Source organism: Sarcophilus harrisii, chromosome 2, assembly GCF_902635505.1.
Source record: "Sarcophilus harrisii chromosome 2, mSarHar1.11, whole genome shotgun sequence".
Taxonomy (NCBI): Eukaryota; Metazoa; Chordata; class Mammalia; order Dasyuromorphia; family Dasyuridae; genus Sarcophilus; species Sarcophilus harrisii.
In genome coordinates this window covers 393,955,064-393,970,229 of record NC_045427.1, presented here as the reverse complement: position 1 = coordinate 393,970,229, position 15,166 = coordinate 393,955,064, and the positions used below count along the sequence as shown (strand labels likewise).

The window sequence follows — 15,166 nt, the reverse complement described above, 5'->3', positions numbered from 1 at the left end:
GTACAATCAGTGTGTGTGTGTTGCATTACAAAAAGCCTTCATTCCAAAGTTAAGTATACACTAATAGCGAACTATCAATTTCACTTGGCCTAATCCTACATTTCTATAACTAACTTCTATCCATGTTCCAAGTTTTCCATGCAACCCATTAAAAAAAAAACTACATGAGCTATGCTCTGTCGATACATTTGAAAATCTGTATCAATCACAATTCTTTTTTCAAGATAATACCTGGAATCACAAATTAAACTTTTTAAATTAAAATCCATTCTTTGGAAGTTATGATGAAACAGAACTCACAGAAATGAAAAGATCTTCATCCCAACTGTAATAGATGATTTGGTCCTTCATCTCACCAGAAATGAGGTGGGTAGTGATTTCTATATACAAACAAAAGAGATTCCAGTGCAAATTGCTCCAATTGTCATGTAATGGTGATGATCCATTCTGCTCCAGCCCATTAAGGATACAAGACTGAGATTTATTTCTCTTGGACAGTTTCTTTAGGATTGGGATTCTGGGGGCAGGGTAGGTAAAGCAATAAAATATGAATGAAGTTTTCAACTCTCACTTTTAAGGCTGTAATGTCCAGTGATTTCGCCATCAGTCGATTCAAACACCTCAAGAAGCTATTACTTGTGCATGGCCACTGGTGCTACTCACGTTTGGCAAGGATGGTTATTTACTACTTCTACAAAAATGTGGTAAGTTCCCACCTTAGATCTGCCCCTGCCCATCAAGCCTTTGCTGTGGGCCACAAAAAAAAAATTATTCTAATAATAGGTCAGCAGCCAGTCTGTTCACTGTGACTAACAGAGAAACCAAAGACCTGCCCACCTCCGTAGAGGGGAACCTCTGCAACTTTCTAGTACCTGAGATTTTTGCTAATTGAATTCATTCTTTGGTTTAAAGCACTGAAAGCCCTGAGTAAAATACAAATATGCCACCTGGCAGAGATAAATTATTAACCAATTGGTGCTCTTTTATCACATTTACAAAGAATAAGGGTATAAAGATGAGACAAAGGACAGGTAAGTTTTGATATGTTGATAAGGACTAGCAAAGATCTAGAAAAACTTGAGTTTAGCAGGTGAATCACTAAGGAGGGGTGCCTTACAGGTCTAGAACAATGTGTGACACTGAGAGCTGCTGAAAAGGTATCAAAAGTATGCTTAAGAGGATGAAAGAGAGACAAAAGTGACTTTGAATATGCTTAATTTGGCAGGTTTTTCCTTCTCCTCTTCACCAGTTGACATGCCATGGAATTCAAGAAAGACAAGTCACCTCTGAGCCACAATTCTCCCTTACTTGACAGACAATTATCAAATAGAGTTGCAGGAGAATTTTTCTAATATTTATTCCAGCCCCATCATTTTATATATGAGGAAACTGAGGCCTAGAAAAATAAAGTTTTCATAAGCTACTTTATATATAAGAACAACCAGATTGTTAATAATGAATGTTAGTAGTAACAAAACTCATTTCCTTCAAGATGGCCATTTCCTTTTCTTCTACTTTATATGATTATTCTAGTTTCCCACTTAACAAAATTCCACACATCAGTAAGGAACATGTAACTTTAATATGGACTTAACCTCAAGTTACCCAATATCAAATTGGACAATATGCTATGCAAGGGATAACAGTAAGGAAGATAATGAAGAGGAAGGTGATAATGAATAGAGAGTATTTAAATAGTCACTTTCAAGTTTGCAAAGCAATTTACATGAAATCTCATTTGTTTCTCACAATACCCTGTGACTTAGGTGCTATTATACTCCCTATTTTTAAAGGTGAGGAAAGGACAGAGAGTTTAAACAACTTGTCAAGAGTCATATAGCTAATAAATGCCTGAAATGAGATTTTTCTTCTTGATACCAAGTCCAGCACTCTTATCCTTTGTATCACTTAACTACACAGTATTACCCAGCTGTCTATGACTATTATGTGTAGTCAGTATTCTTCTTGCTTGTTTTCTGAGAAACTGGGAAGAACTGGGCTTTGGGGCCTAAAAAAAAAGAAAATTCTGAAACAGAAAACGAAGAGAAAAAGAAAAAAATAAGGCATGTAACATCAAGGAAGATCCAAATTTTAATCTTTGATGAGATAAGTTGCCCAGTAGGCTAGAAAACAAGACTAAGATGTCCTGACCAGTCTAGAATTTTGAGATCCTTTCCTTATCCAGAATTCAGAATGAAAAAAAAAAAAAACCTTAGATGAGGGAAACTAAGACCTAATCCAAAGATTTCCAAGAGGTCGTACATCAAGTAGGTGGTAGGCCCAAGACCCTGGCCAGCTGACTCCTGATTTATTTTCTGTGGACTATAATACTGTGACTCAGTTGAACAGAACAAACTGACCTTGAGCAAGTAACACAACCTGTATGACTTGATTTCTCTCCTTTGTGTTACCCACAAAGAAATAGTGAGAGGACCAAACAAGATGATGTATATGAAAGTATTTTGAAAAGTATAAATGCCTATGCAAATATGAAAAATCATTTTACAGCATCCATTTGTCCAGGAAAATGTTTGTCTGTCATATTTCTAAACAAAAAAAAATCAAAATAAAATATGAATTACCAACACTAGAGAGCAACAGATTCAATGTGGTTCTAAGGCCTTCTCAGAGATTTTGAGACTATAGTTAGAAGCTCTTGATTAAAAAAAAAAATTAGTAAGAGTCAGAGCATTGCTATGCCAAAGAAGGCACAAATGCCTGAGTTAGTGCTTTTCATTATCTAGTTCAAGGACCTTGGAATAATCCCCCAGCGCCTTCGAATATAATCTGATTCCTGTTTGCATAAGGAAAAAAGGATGATTAGAACCAGGGGAATGGAAGACAGGCATATTAGACAAGTGGCATTTCAGAAATCCAAATTTGTATCTTTTGCTCCATTTTCTGGGTCCCGCTGGCAGCCGCTGTCACCATCACCACTCAGATACAGCAAGCATATCTGCTCAAAGTTTAATGTATATGTAAATGAGTAGCAGTGAAAAGAATAATGCAAATTGGATAAACTGGATAGTAATTGCATTTCAGCAAGTCAGTGCAAACAAGTCACTCCATTTGACTTGAAATTCACTTTAAGCATGAAAGATTGTTTATTTAGAATTCTATGTATTTTAATATATATATATATATATATATATATTTTAAAAGTCATCCTTCTGAATAAGTCTATGATTTCCCAACATTAAATTTCTAATATGGAGGGGGGATAAAGGAAACTTTTCCTGACTGAGTAGGCTTTCAATGCTTAAGTGATATTTACTTCCAGCCTGATGTAGTATTCTAACTGGGTGACACTGATACAGCATTATCTCCCCCTTGCAATTAGAGGGTGGAGAACTATGACTTCCACATCCACAACCCATTTCATCAGGGATTAAAAACCTGGCTGCTTAGATGTTTGAACAATGAATTAATTACTGCTGCTGCAGCTTCTCAGAGGAAACAGGACTGGCAGAAATTGAAGCAATGCCATCATTAGTTCTACAGCATTTCTCAAAAGGTGAAAAAACGCTGCTAAAGGGGGGGAAACAACAGAACCTGAAGTGTTCTGAGGAGACTGCAAAAATTAAATTTAATTAAATTAAAAAGTACTCTTCTGGTGTTGCAATCTAGCTGAAAGTTATATTAATTCTTCCTCACCTGAATCATAAAGGTCTGGATCCAAAATCAAGCAATCCTTCAATAATTTTTAGTACCTACTACATGCTCAGGATATGGGTGGCTGGCTAGGCAATTCAGTAGATAGAGTGCCAGGCCCAAAGTCAGGAAAAACAAAGTGTAAATCCCAACTTCAGATACTTAGTACCAATGTGACCCTTGGTAAATTACTTAAAGTTTTAGTTTTTCATCTGTAAAATGAGTTGGAGAAAGAAATAGCAAAAAAACTCTAATATTCTTGCCAAGAAGACCCCAAGGGGGTCACAAAGAGTTGGACATGATTGAAACAACAACAAAATGTGTCCAGATCTTTTTTAGGAGATGGAAGATATAGGATCACCATCGAGTCTAACTCTCTCCTTTTTTATAGATAATGAAACTGAAGCACAGAGAGGTTAAGTGATTTGCCCAGCATAGAGCTAGCAAATGTCTGAGGAAGATTTGAATCCAAGTCTTCTTAACTGGGGTGGAGGGGGGAGGGGAAGCACTTCAGTCACTCTCTCATGCTGGGGGGGTGGGGAAGCATTTGATGAGGTAGGAGTCAGGAAATGTTGATCATATGATTAACTTCACTGAATTTAAGGGGAGCTTTTGTCTGAAATGTTCATTGTAGCATAATGGATACCAAACTCATCTCAAATCCAAGAAGACCTAAAATCAAATCCCACTTGACACATAGTAACTATGTGACCAGTAGACAAGTCACCATCCCTCAAGGTCCTAGGCAACTCTTTAAGAGTTATAAAGTCCCATCCTGTAACAGGTCCCTTATCTGGGAATGCCCTCTACCAATGAAATCATAAGACCTCTCCTTTGTGTTTTTGTCTGTCCCTATCTCTGTCCTCCCTACAGAGTGTGAACATGGGTTCTGGTCTCTTGTTAAAAAGGAATAAAGACAAGTAGACGTATTTAATTCAAGATCAATCAATCAATAAGCAATTAGTATATATACTCTGTGCTATGTACTTATTAAATGTTGGGGATATGCAGAACAAAATGACATATTCACTTCCTTTAAGAAGCTTATATTCCATCAGTAAGATGCGTTTTGGTTGTTCCCTTCAACAGAATAGGCTTCAGTGACTGAGGATGCCCTTAAAATAAATGAATTGGTTCAAATTCTTGGAGGATAGACTCAATTGGGAAAAGCCAGCCTTTGTTCTGGTCTATAAAAGTAAGCAGATAAACCTTTCTTTTCATTAGTTAAAAAATTTTCCTTCTGTCTTTTTGTTCTGAGGGAGAAAAATCAAAGGTGGAAACAAAAAATTGGAGGGAGCAAATAATATATTTTTCAAATATCTGCTTCTCAGAGATATCATGCAGTATTGCCTAATTCCTTATATTTTCATAACACTTAACTTTCAAAGTATCTCCATATATATGAAGTCATTTCTTTCTTGGAACTCAGTGAAGGCAGAGGAGGTATTTATTGTGTAGGCAGCTGAAGCATAGTCAACACTAATGTTGGCTATCAGAGGGATCAATACCCAGTTTCCCAGTACCCTGGGATCAATACCCAGCTTCCCAAATCATACAGGCTTTGGTGTCTTAAATCACTTGCCATTTAATCTGTAAAGTAGCCAAAATAATTTTTAAGTCCTGCTATTAGTTCAAACATAGGAGGATCCGATTATTCCCATTTTTCAGAGGAAAGAACTAAAAAAGCATAGTGTCAGGGATAGAGGGTCAACCTTCAAATCAAGACAACCTTCATTTGAGTCCTGCTTTTTGACACAAAGGCAAGTCACTTAATCTCTCAATGCTTTAGGCAACCCTGAAGAGAGTTTCCATAATAGGAATTTTTCCTTCTCCTGCATTTCAAAAAGGTTAAATGAATTATCCAGTGTCATGTTCCTAGTAACTGGAAGGACTATAACTAAAAACCAGATTTTCTAACTCCTAGTATAGTTTATGAAGTAAGTCTCAGTTCCATTTCAAAGCAGCTGTGTGACTAAGATTCTTTAGAGACAGATGGAATTTCCTCCATCTGTAAAATGAAGTATTCTCCTTCTCTTGAAAATGAATCCTAAGAAAGAAATGTCTAGAGGGATATGGGGACAGGAGGAAGACTATAGATAGGGAATGGACTTGTGATTTTACTAGTATCAGGAACTCCCAACTTCTTCTACCAATACAATATAGCCCTTTATCTGCAGTTATGGTTTTATAGAATTACCTAGAGCATCAAAAGGCATAGTGACTTACCCAGGATCACACACAATCAACGTTTCAAAGGTGGGATTTGAACTCAGGTGTTCCTGGCTCCAAAGCTATAGATAGAAAGATAGATAAATAGAAAGATCCAAGTTCAAATTCAGCCTCAGATTTTTACTAGCTGTAACCATCATCAAGTCATGTAACCTTTGTCTGCCACAGTTTTCCCCCCACTGTAAAATGGGGATAACCAGTAGCACCTGCTTCCTAGGATGGCTGTGAAAATCAAATGAGATAATATTTGATTAACACTTAGCACAGTACCTAACACATATTAGGTGCTTAATAAGTGTGAGTTCCTTCTTCAGCTAATGGATATATGTGCAATATACCTTTCTCTTTTGGGGTACATTCTCAGTCAAAATGAGATCTGTTGAAACTCTTAACTTAAAAAGTCCTAGATCTCCCATTTCATTCAGAGCCTTCGCTAGTCGTCCTGACCTATAACTTGCCACTAGGCCCAGATGGCTCTGGAGGGGAAAGTGAGGCAGGTGACCTTGCACAGGTCTCCCTCACTTAAATCCAATTCACTAGCCTATTATGGCATCACCTCCCATGATGACAACAACAGTCCTATCTACCTCACTAGTATATTAAAGTCTGAAATCATATATGGAGGAAAAAAGAATTTAAAAGAAAGATAAAAAGACAAAGAAATAAAAACAAAGATAAGAAGATAAAGAAAAAAAGAATTCAAAAGAAAGATAAACAGACTGATCAATAGATTTACTGAGGGTTTTTTTTTTCCTTCTAACTCTTAAGAATAGCATACTGAGTGCTTTGAAAATTCCATATATGGTGCTTTATCAGATTCTTCACAGCATCTTTAAGCCCCTGCCTTCCAAGAAACACTTGGAAATTAGCTGAAAAAAGATTCCCCTCCAAGTAACATAGCTAGGAAGCTGCATCAGGAGGCAGACTAGCTTGATATGCAACACCCAGTGCTGAAAACAATTCTCTCTTGGATCAAAAGTAACAAGTGGATTGAGGCAAAAGAGTTAGGACAGCAAATAGCAACAGGTTCAAGTTGTCAGACCTAGGTTTAGAAATTTAAAAAATCAAATATCTATTGAGTGAGGACAGAGTTTCGTGGCCATTCTTTTAACCCAAAGTAGTAACCATAGAAGCAATAGCATCTTAGAAGATAGAGAACAAGAAGGAAAAAGGAATCTTGGAAAAGTTGTTGGCCTGAAAGTTAGGACTTTTACTCCAAATTCTGCCACTAACCTTCTGAGTGACTCCATTCTGAGAAGTCAGCCTCAAATGCTCAAAATAGGGCATACATAGGCTTAGAGTTCTTCCAGTAAGAAGCTGAGTGAACTTGGGTAATTAATTGTTAAACTCTCTAGTCCTCAGTTTTATCATCTATCAATGAGAGTGGAAAGTAAGGGATCATAATTGCTAACACCTACCAAGGTAGCTACTTAGGTGGCAAAGGATAACATGTCAGGCCTGAAGTCAGGAAGACTCATATAGCTGTGTGACCCTCGGCAAGTCACTTACCACTGTTTGCCTCATTTTACTCATCTGCAAAATAAACTGGAGAATGAAATGCAAGCCACTCTAGTATTTTTGCCAAGAAAACCCCAAATGGCATAATGAAGCATTAGACATGACTAAAACAAGTGAATAATAAAGCCAAGATGGTTATGAGGATCAAATTAAATAATGTACTTATATATACTAAAACTCTATATGAATGTAAATTATCATTATCATAATTAATCTGTAAAATGAGACAAATAATATTTGCCCCATCTCATTCATAAGGTTTTCGTGAGGATCAAATGGAACAATATGTATAATGCCTTAGTCACCAAAGACATAATAAATATCATCATTTTTTATTTTCATGACCATGTAACACCAAATTGGTCAAAGCAGTAGTCTGTTCTTTATATGATCTCTCTATATTATATCTAAATTTCTTTGTATAGCATGTAGTCAGCATGCTTTGGAAATCTTGGGTTGAATGAACTTCAGAAGTAACTAAGATCCCACTATCTCTCCCTACAGTGCTATGTCAACCTTCTCTTTTGGTATCAATTCTTCTGTGGTTTTTCGGGTACCACGATGATTGATTACTGGCAGATGATATTCTTCAACCTCTTCTTCACCTCCTTACCACCCCTTGTGTTTGGGATCCTAGATAAAGACATCTCTGCTGAAACTCTGCTGGCTCTGCCAGAACTCTACAAGAGTGGACAGGATTCTCAGGTAACGAGTTTGGACTCTAAGGTAAAGAGTTCTTAGAGTAAACCCAGAATAGCCACATTTCTTAGTGAGGACTCCAAATAGGAGACTCAAGTAGTAGCTAAGGACTATGTTCAGCTGTGGGAAATAACAGTCAGAAAACAGAGTTCTCTCCTTTTTGCTGGACAGACCCACATAAATCATAGGCTCATTACAGCTGGCATAGTGCTTTAAGGCTTGCAAAGAAGCACTTTACATAGTCATTTCATTCTCACAATCTGGGGAGACACTCAGTCAATAAGCACTTATAAAGCATCAAGTATGTACCTTTATTGTAGCATCTTAGCCTACCATGGAATTACCAAGGCAAGAGTTGGGGAGGCAGCAGTTCAGTTACTCCAGATCTTCAGAGCCCCCCAGTGTACTGAGTGGTCTACTGAAACTTAATCACACACAAATCAATAGACTCAAATCTGGGTCAGGAACTTGCATACCTCAAACCAAAAAGTCAGTGAACAGATCTCTCTCTGCATTACATCAGCTGAAGAGCACTGAAAACTTACAAGTCACCAGAATGAGTTATGAAAGCAGCTGCAGAACACAAAAGTACAGAAATCTGGGCTAGACATTATTCCTACCAAAGTGTGCAGAACCCAGATCAACATAAAGTCCAAAATCAAAAGAGAGTGTTTGGGAAAATGAGAAAACATAAAAGGAACCCAACCACAAAAAGCTTCTGTGGTGATGGGGAAGCTCAAAACCCAAAAAGAAAGACTTGGAAACTTATATGATCCAAGACCTCAAGGAAAAATGTTGATTGACCCAAGTCCATAAAGAACTCCTGGATGAGTTAAGAGTTTAAAAAGAAGCTGAAAAATGAGCTTAAAAAGAAATAAATGAGGGCTATGGAAGAAAACTACAAACAGAATTAACAGATTACTAAAAGGTATGAAATTCTGGCCTTATAATTAGACAGATGAAAGCTAATAACTCCATGAAACATCAAGAAATAATAAAGCAAAATCAAAAGACAAATGAAGCATACAAGGAAAAGTTTATAGAGGGGAAATATTTGAACCTCACTCTCATCAGAACTGTTTTAAGGAAGAAAGAATAAATATACATATGGTTGGATACAGAAATTAATTGTATTCCATAGGGAATTGTAGGAAAGGGGTTAAGAGTAAAAAAGGGAGGGGAAATAAGAGAGAAAATAGATAAAAGAAGGCAATAGTCAGAAGCAAAAGACTTATAAACAAAAGACATTAGAAAAAAAAGGAAAGGAAAGGTGTAAGAGAATAAGAAGGAGGGAAATAAATAGCAATCATAACTGGAAATGTGAATGAGATGAATTCACCCCTAAAATTGAAGAGGAGAACAGTGTGGATTAGAAAATAGAATCCAACAATATTTTGTTTACAAGCATACTTGAAAGAGAAAGATACACATAGAGTTAAAATAAGGAGTGGATCAGAATATATTATGTCTCAGCAAAAGTATCTTTTTCTCAGATAAAGGTCTCAATTTGTTTGAGACAATGCGCATTCAAAGGGAAAGGAGATACTTCAAAATTGAAAATTATTTTTTTCTAAAAATAAAGAAGTGAGAAGAGGGGTAAAGGAAGGCATTCCAGAAAGATAGAAAAGAAAAGCATGAGCAAGATATGAAGACTAGAATATATAGAATAACAGAATCATACTTTAAAAGGAGTTATAAACCATAATCTGATCCACACATGAAAAAAATTCCTTCTGCAAAATAATTAACAAGTGGTCATCTGGCTTTTAAAAATACTTTTAATATGCTTTTTTAAATACTTTTGAATAATTCTTTAATTTTCTAATTCCTTTCTTGCATCAAATCTAAGTTTATTCCTCTGCAACTTCCACCCATTCCTCCTATTTCTCTGCAACATGATGACCAAATCCAATCCCTCTTTTACCAATTTAAAAACAACTATCATATACCTCTTTTAATTATTCTTTTCTCCAAGCTAAATATGCCTCCTTCCTTCAACTTCTCCTTCAACCTTTCACAACTCTTACTCTCTTCCAGATGCTCTCTAGCTTATCAGCATTCTATTTAAATGTAGCACCTCAAGTTAAACATAAAACTTTCATTATGATCTAACCAGTGCACAGATACAGCTGGTCTTTCACATTCTTATTGAGGATCACTATACCCTCTTTAATTCAGTCTAAGATCTTGGCTGCCATATCATACTGTTAAATATCATCGAGTTTGCAATTCACTAAGATCCCCAGATCTTTTTCAAGCAAATGACTACTTAATTGCACTTTCCCCATGTTGTATTTATGAATTTTTATATTGCATAGCCATATTATAAATGTGTGTCTATGTATGTAACAGATATATAATACATATGTGTGTGTGTGTGTATATATATATATATATATAAAATTTCAACTCCACAGAAAAAGATAGTATCTCTACTCTCCCTCTTCCTGCCTCCTTTTGTGTGTTGTCTCCCCCATTAGATTTCCTTAAGAGCAGAGATCTTTTTATTCACTGTATTCCCAGCACTTAGCACAATGCCTGGCAGAAGGCCCTTGAAAGATAATATACAGTAAATCTTCATTGGTTTGGATTAGATTAGTTGAAGAACCTAGGAATACCTTAGAGAAGAAAAACTTTGGGGGAGACTTGATAACCCTCTTTAAATATTTGAAGAATTATCATGCAGAAGGGAGATTAGATTTGTTTTACTTGGCCCTAGCGAACTAGACTAGGACCAATGGGTAGGAGTGACAGTGAAGCAAATTTCAGCTTAATCTAATCTTCCAAATGTAAAATAGGCTGCCTTATAAAGACTTAACTTTTCTGAAACTGGAAGTCTTCAAGAAAAAGGTTGGCAGAAGTGTTGTAGATGATACTCCTATCTCAGATTTGACTAAATGGTTTCTGAAGTCCCTTCTAATTTTATGTGATTGATGGCAGAAGGAACCATAGAGAATTCTGAAGCTGATCAATCTCACAAATAAAATTGGAGAGTGTCTTCTCAAACAAATTTCCAGAGGTATATATAAGAACTTAAAAAAAAAAAAAACTCAGACCCCAGAAACATGAGAATAGCATGTTAACATGAACATTCATGTCATCCAGAGGAAGAATTTTTTTCTTTTACAAGTCGTATGTGTGTGTGTGTGTGTGTGTGTGTGTGTGTAGCCATGGTAGCCAAAGGGAAATAAAAAGAACAACTTTGATTTGAATCCAAACTCTGATACGTTCTATTTTTGTATCTGGGCAACTCACTAAAGCTCACTATCCTCAGCTTTTCATTTATAAATTGAAGCTAATAATACTTACACTGTCTACCAGTGCTTGGCATATAGTAGATACTTAATAAATTTTTATTGATTGATCCACCTCATAAAAGGTTATTGTTAGGAAAGTATATTGTAAGTCTTTAAACACTAAAAAAAATTATAAAGGTTTAATAATAATATCATTTATGTTATGCTATAAGAATTACAGAGTTCTTTTCACATGTTAACTCATTTGATCTTCATAACACCTCGAGAGGCCATTATTCTCCCTTTTAAAGTAGATGAGGAAATAAACTGAGAAAAACTATGTAACTTCTCCTAGATCACATCGCTAGCGGTGTCTAAGGCAGAATTCAAATTCAGATCTTCCTGACTCATTATACCCAGCTCAATATAATTAACTGCCTTATCTCTATGCATTGAGGGAAGAACAAATCCTAAATTCATTTGAATATTGGGAAATTGGTAAACACCTTCTGGCCATGTAATTTGGCTTACTGTTCAATCATTATGAACTTAATTATATAGAAAGATCTATGATTTCTTCAATATATAGAAAGATCCATGATTTCATCACTACACAAACAGCATCTTGCCTCAGTCAATGGTGTTCATGAGAAAGTTGTGGCCAAAAAAAAAAAAAAATACATCACCTGATGACCAATGATATTCAGAGTTTCTCTTAAGAAGGCGAGGACCTAAGGGCAGATACCCTAGCCCCAGCCTGAAATTTTTGCAGCTTGGTAAGGCCCACCAAAGCTTTCCTTGCCATCACTGCCTTGGGAAGCTCAAAGTCACTTCAATGACCTGATAAGCAATTAGAGGAGCATTAGGAGAGAGGGTTTTTATCTAATCTTAAGTAAAAATCCTTGCACGTTCAAGGCAGAAGTTGAGAATGATAAATCAGCTGAAGTATTTTATTTAAGCTCTGTATATGTTTGAGTATATTCTCTTCCATTTTTATTCCTAAAAATAACATATTTGATAAACTATCCATTGTTGTTATTGTTGTTTGTCCTTCCTTTACAAAGAGGACCATGACATCAAGGAGATGATGATGTGATGTGCAAGTGAATTAGATTTATATGAGGGAGGGCTGTGCAAGATCACCAGTCTCACTTTCTCCTCCAGAGCCATCTGGGTCCACTGGCCAGATTTAGATCAAGACAACTGGAAATGGCCCTAGATAAAATGGGAGACCTTGACCTTTTTAAGCTAAGGTCATCCACAAGTCTCAGTTTGACTGAGGCTGCATCCATTTGGTGATTAAGGCTAGGTAGCAATTGAAGCAAGGAATCACCTCTTTCACCTAGTCCAAAAAGTCCCTTCTAAATAAATAAATAAATCTGGAAAGGGAAGACCCTCAAAGTTACTGGCCAAAGCAGAAATGATTGCTATTTATATTCAATGAGTCAATCAGGATCCACATAATGATGTAATGGGGTTTGACCTAGAACTAGATGAAAAAGAAGATTCTTTCTTTGCCTCAATTGCTACCCAGTTTTAATCACTCATAAACTATTCATTGGTTATAAAACAGGAGATCTTAACCTATTTTATGTCATTAATCCCTTTACCAGTCTAGCAAAACCTCTGAGAATCCTTTCTCAGAATAAGGGGTTTCAATATATAAAATAAAATATATGGGATTATAAGGAATTATTATATTGAAATACAATTATCAAAATATTTTTTAAAAGCTCATAAATCCAAGATTCTTAAAACCTGCTCTAAAAGATGTCATTTTACCTGAGATACAGGTTATGAATTGTTCTACTTTTCCTCAGGAATGTATAAAAGGTGATGAAAGAAATTATGAATATACATTTCTGAAAATTGTGCTCCATCTTCCAGAAACCAATAACTTTGGCTGATTTATAGGCTTTTTGTGGATCATTTATAAATAGACGGCCAGAATAACTGTCAGTTATAACTATCATTTAAAGCCAAAAACTACATCAGATACTATTGTCCCAAATATACCAACTACAAGCAAAATCTTTTAAGAGAGTACAAAGAGAATCAAATTTGAAAATGGGAGGTCTAAATGCTAATCCCAGCTCTACTGCTTCTCTTCTATGTGAATTTGGGCAAAACAATAAGATTTAGAGCTGGAAAAGAACATGGAGAAATTTTGTCTATTTCCTCCATTTTTCCTCTTCCAGCCAGAGTTTTCTCATTTGTCAAATGAGGTATTTGGACTGGAACAGATGATCTCTGAGGTCTCTTCCAGCTCCCAAAAATCAATGCATTTGTTGAGAATTTTCTATCAAATCATTAGAGGTCAGCTTTGATGATGGTAACCTGGATGAATTCCTTCCCCACAGTTCTACAAGCTGCCAACTTTCTGGATTGCTATGTTGGATGCTTTCTATCAGAGCCTCATCTGCTTCTTTATCCCTTATTTGGTAAGTTCCATATCCACTTTCCATTGGTAAAACTGGATTGAGGATTTTGTCCTTTTTTGGCCTGTGAATTTGGTGTTGTACAATATGTAGAGTTCAGTTCAGAGACAAAGTATCCTCTAAACTTCATACCTAAAATACAGGTAGCTGCCATCAAATAAATAGAATTGCAAATCTTTGGATGAGAAAAAAATCCAATGCAATTTAACAAGGATTTATTAAATTCCTGCCTTGTGTAAGTTCCTACCCTCAAAAGGTTTACTCTGTGCTATTATTTTTGTATAATCAAAAGACCATAGGTGTAGAATTAGAGGCAACATTGTAAATCACCTGGTCTGAAGTCCCATCATTTTCAGATGAGAAAACTGGGGTCTGACAAGAGGAAGAAATTATCCAAAGGTCATACAAGAAGTAAGTGAGAAGGCAGGATTCACTCCCAAGTTTTTATTCCCCACAGTGCCTAGTTCAGTACTAGGCACATAGCAAGTGGCCAGCCAATTCTTAAAGAAAGAGTGAGCAACTTACTCCAAAGAGCACCAGGAGAATCCACTCCCAGACATCTACATAGGCTAGTTGGAATGCCCACAATGCTTTACCTTCTAGGCCTAGACACCAACTCTCGCAAAGAGTATTCCCTGATTTCTTTTATTGTCCCCAGTTAAAAATGATCTCTCCTTTTAAAAATCTCTGACCCTGAACATGTTTTTTCTCTCTAATGTGTCTGGCTGCCACTGAATTAATGAATGTTCTCTCCCTACCAGAAAGATACAATCTGGCTTGAATTTGTAGCATTACTCCTTCCCATAGTGACCTCTTCCCGATCAGAAATTTTTCCTCTTCTCTCAAACAAATGCTGCCATTTTTATTATACCATACCCTCTTCTATGAAGTCAAGGGATAAATGGCTATTGTCACACACAAATGGGAACGATATATACTTCTTTTTTTTAATCCATCTTTTTAAATTCCCATTCTTCCTCTCCTCCCACCATAGACGATTGGCTTCATAAGAGAAGGAATTGTATCACTTTTGTATCTGTATTACCAGCATCTAAAACAGTGCCTGACAGTTTGTCAATCCATAAAAACTTAGTATAATTCTCAATATGTTCCAAGCACTGTTCAAGACTCTAAAATAAAGATTTAATTGAAATAGTTCTTGCCCTCAAGGAGGTTAGGCAAAGGAAATGATTTATACATAGGATTATAAAGTTACAGGATCCTGCATGAGAATACATAATATATTTAAAATTAACACAAAGTAAGTTAGAGAAGGACACCAGCAGTAATGAAGAAAGGATTGAGACATGGTAAGTGCTTGGTAAACACTTGTTCAATCCAACATATCCAATAAATTCATACTGGTTTTGATTTTTTATAAATTTTTTTTACTGA

The 15,166-nt window shown here is 36.0% G+C and overlaps 1 protein-coding gene across 5 annotated transcripts in view; it reads left to right on the top strand.

The window, feature by feature from the left end:
* The window catches only part of ATP10B (ATPase phospholipid transporting 10B (putative)), a 258,288-nt gene that overhangs the window by 233,224 nt on the left and 9,898 nt on the right, over positions 1 to 15,166 (top strand). For all 5 annotated transcript variants that reach the window (XM_031953627.1, XM_031953626.1, XM_031953628.1 and 2 more), the window contains 3 exons: positions 579 to 704; positions 7,903 to 8,103; positions 13,694 to 13,774. In XM_031953627.1, coding sequence (XP_031809487.1) covers positions 579 to 704; positions 7,903 to 8,103; positions 13,694 to 13,774 — 408 coding nt within the window. The remainder of the gene's footprint in view (positions 1 to 578; positions 705 to 7,902; positions 8,104 to 13,693; positions 13,775 to 15,166) is intronic.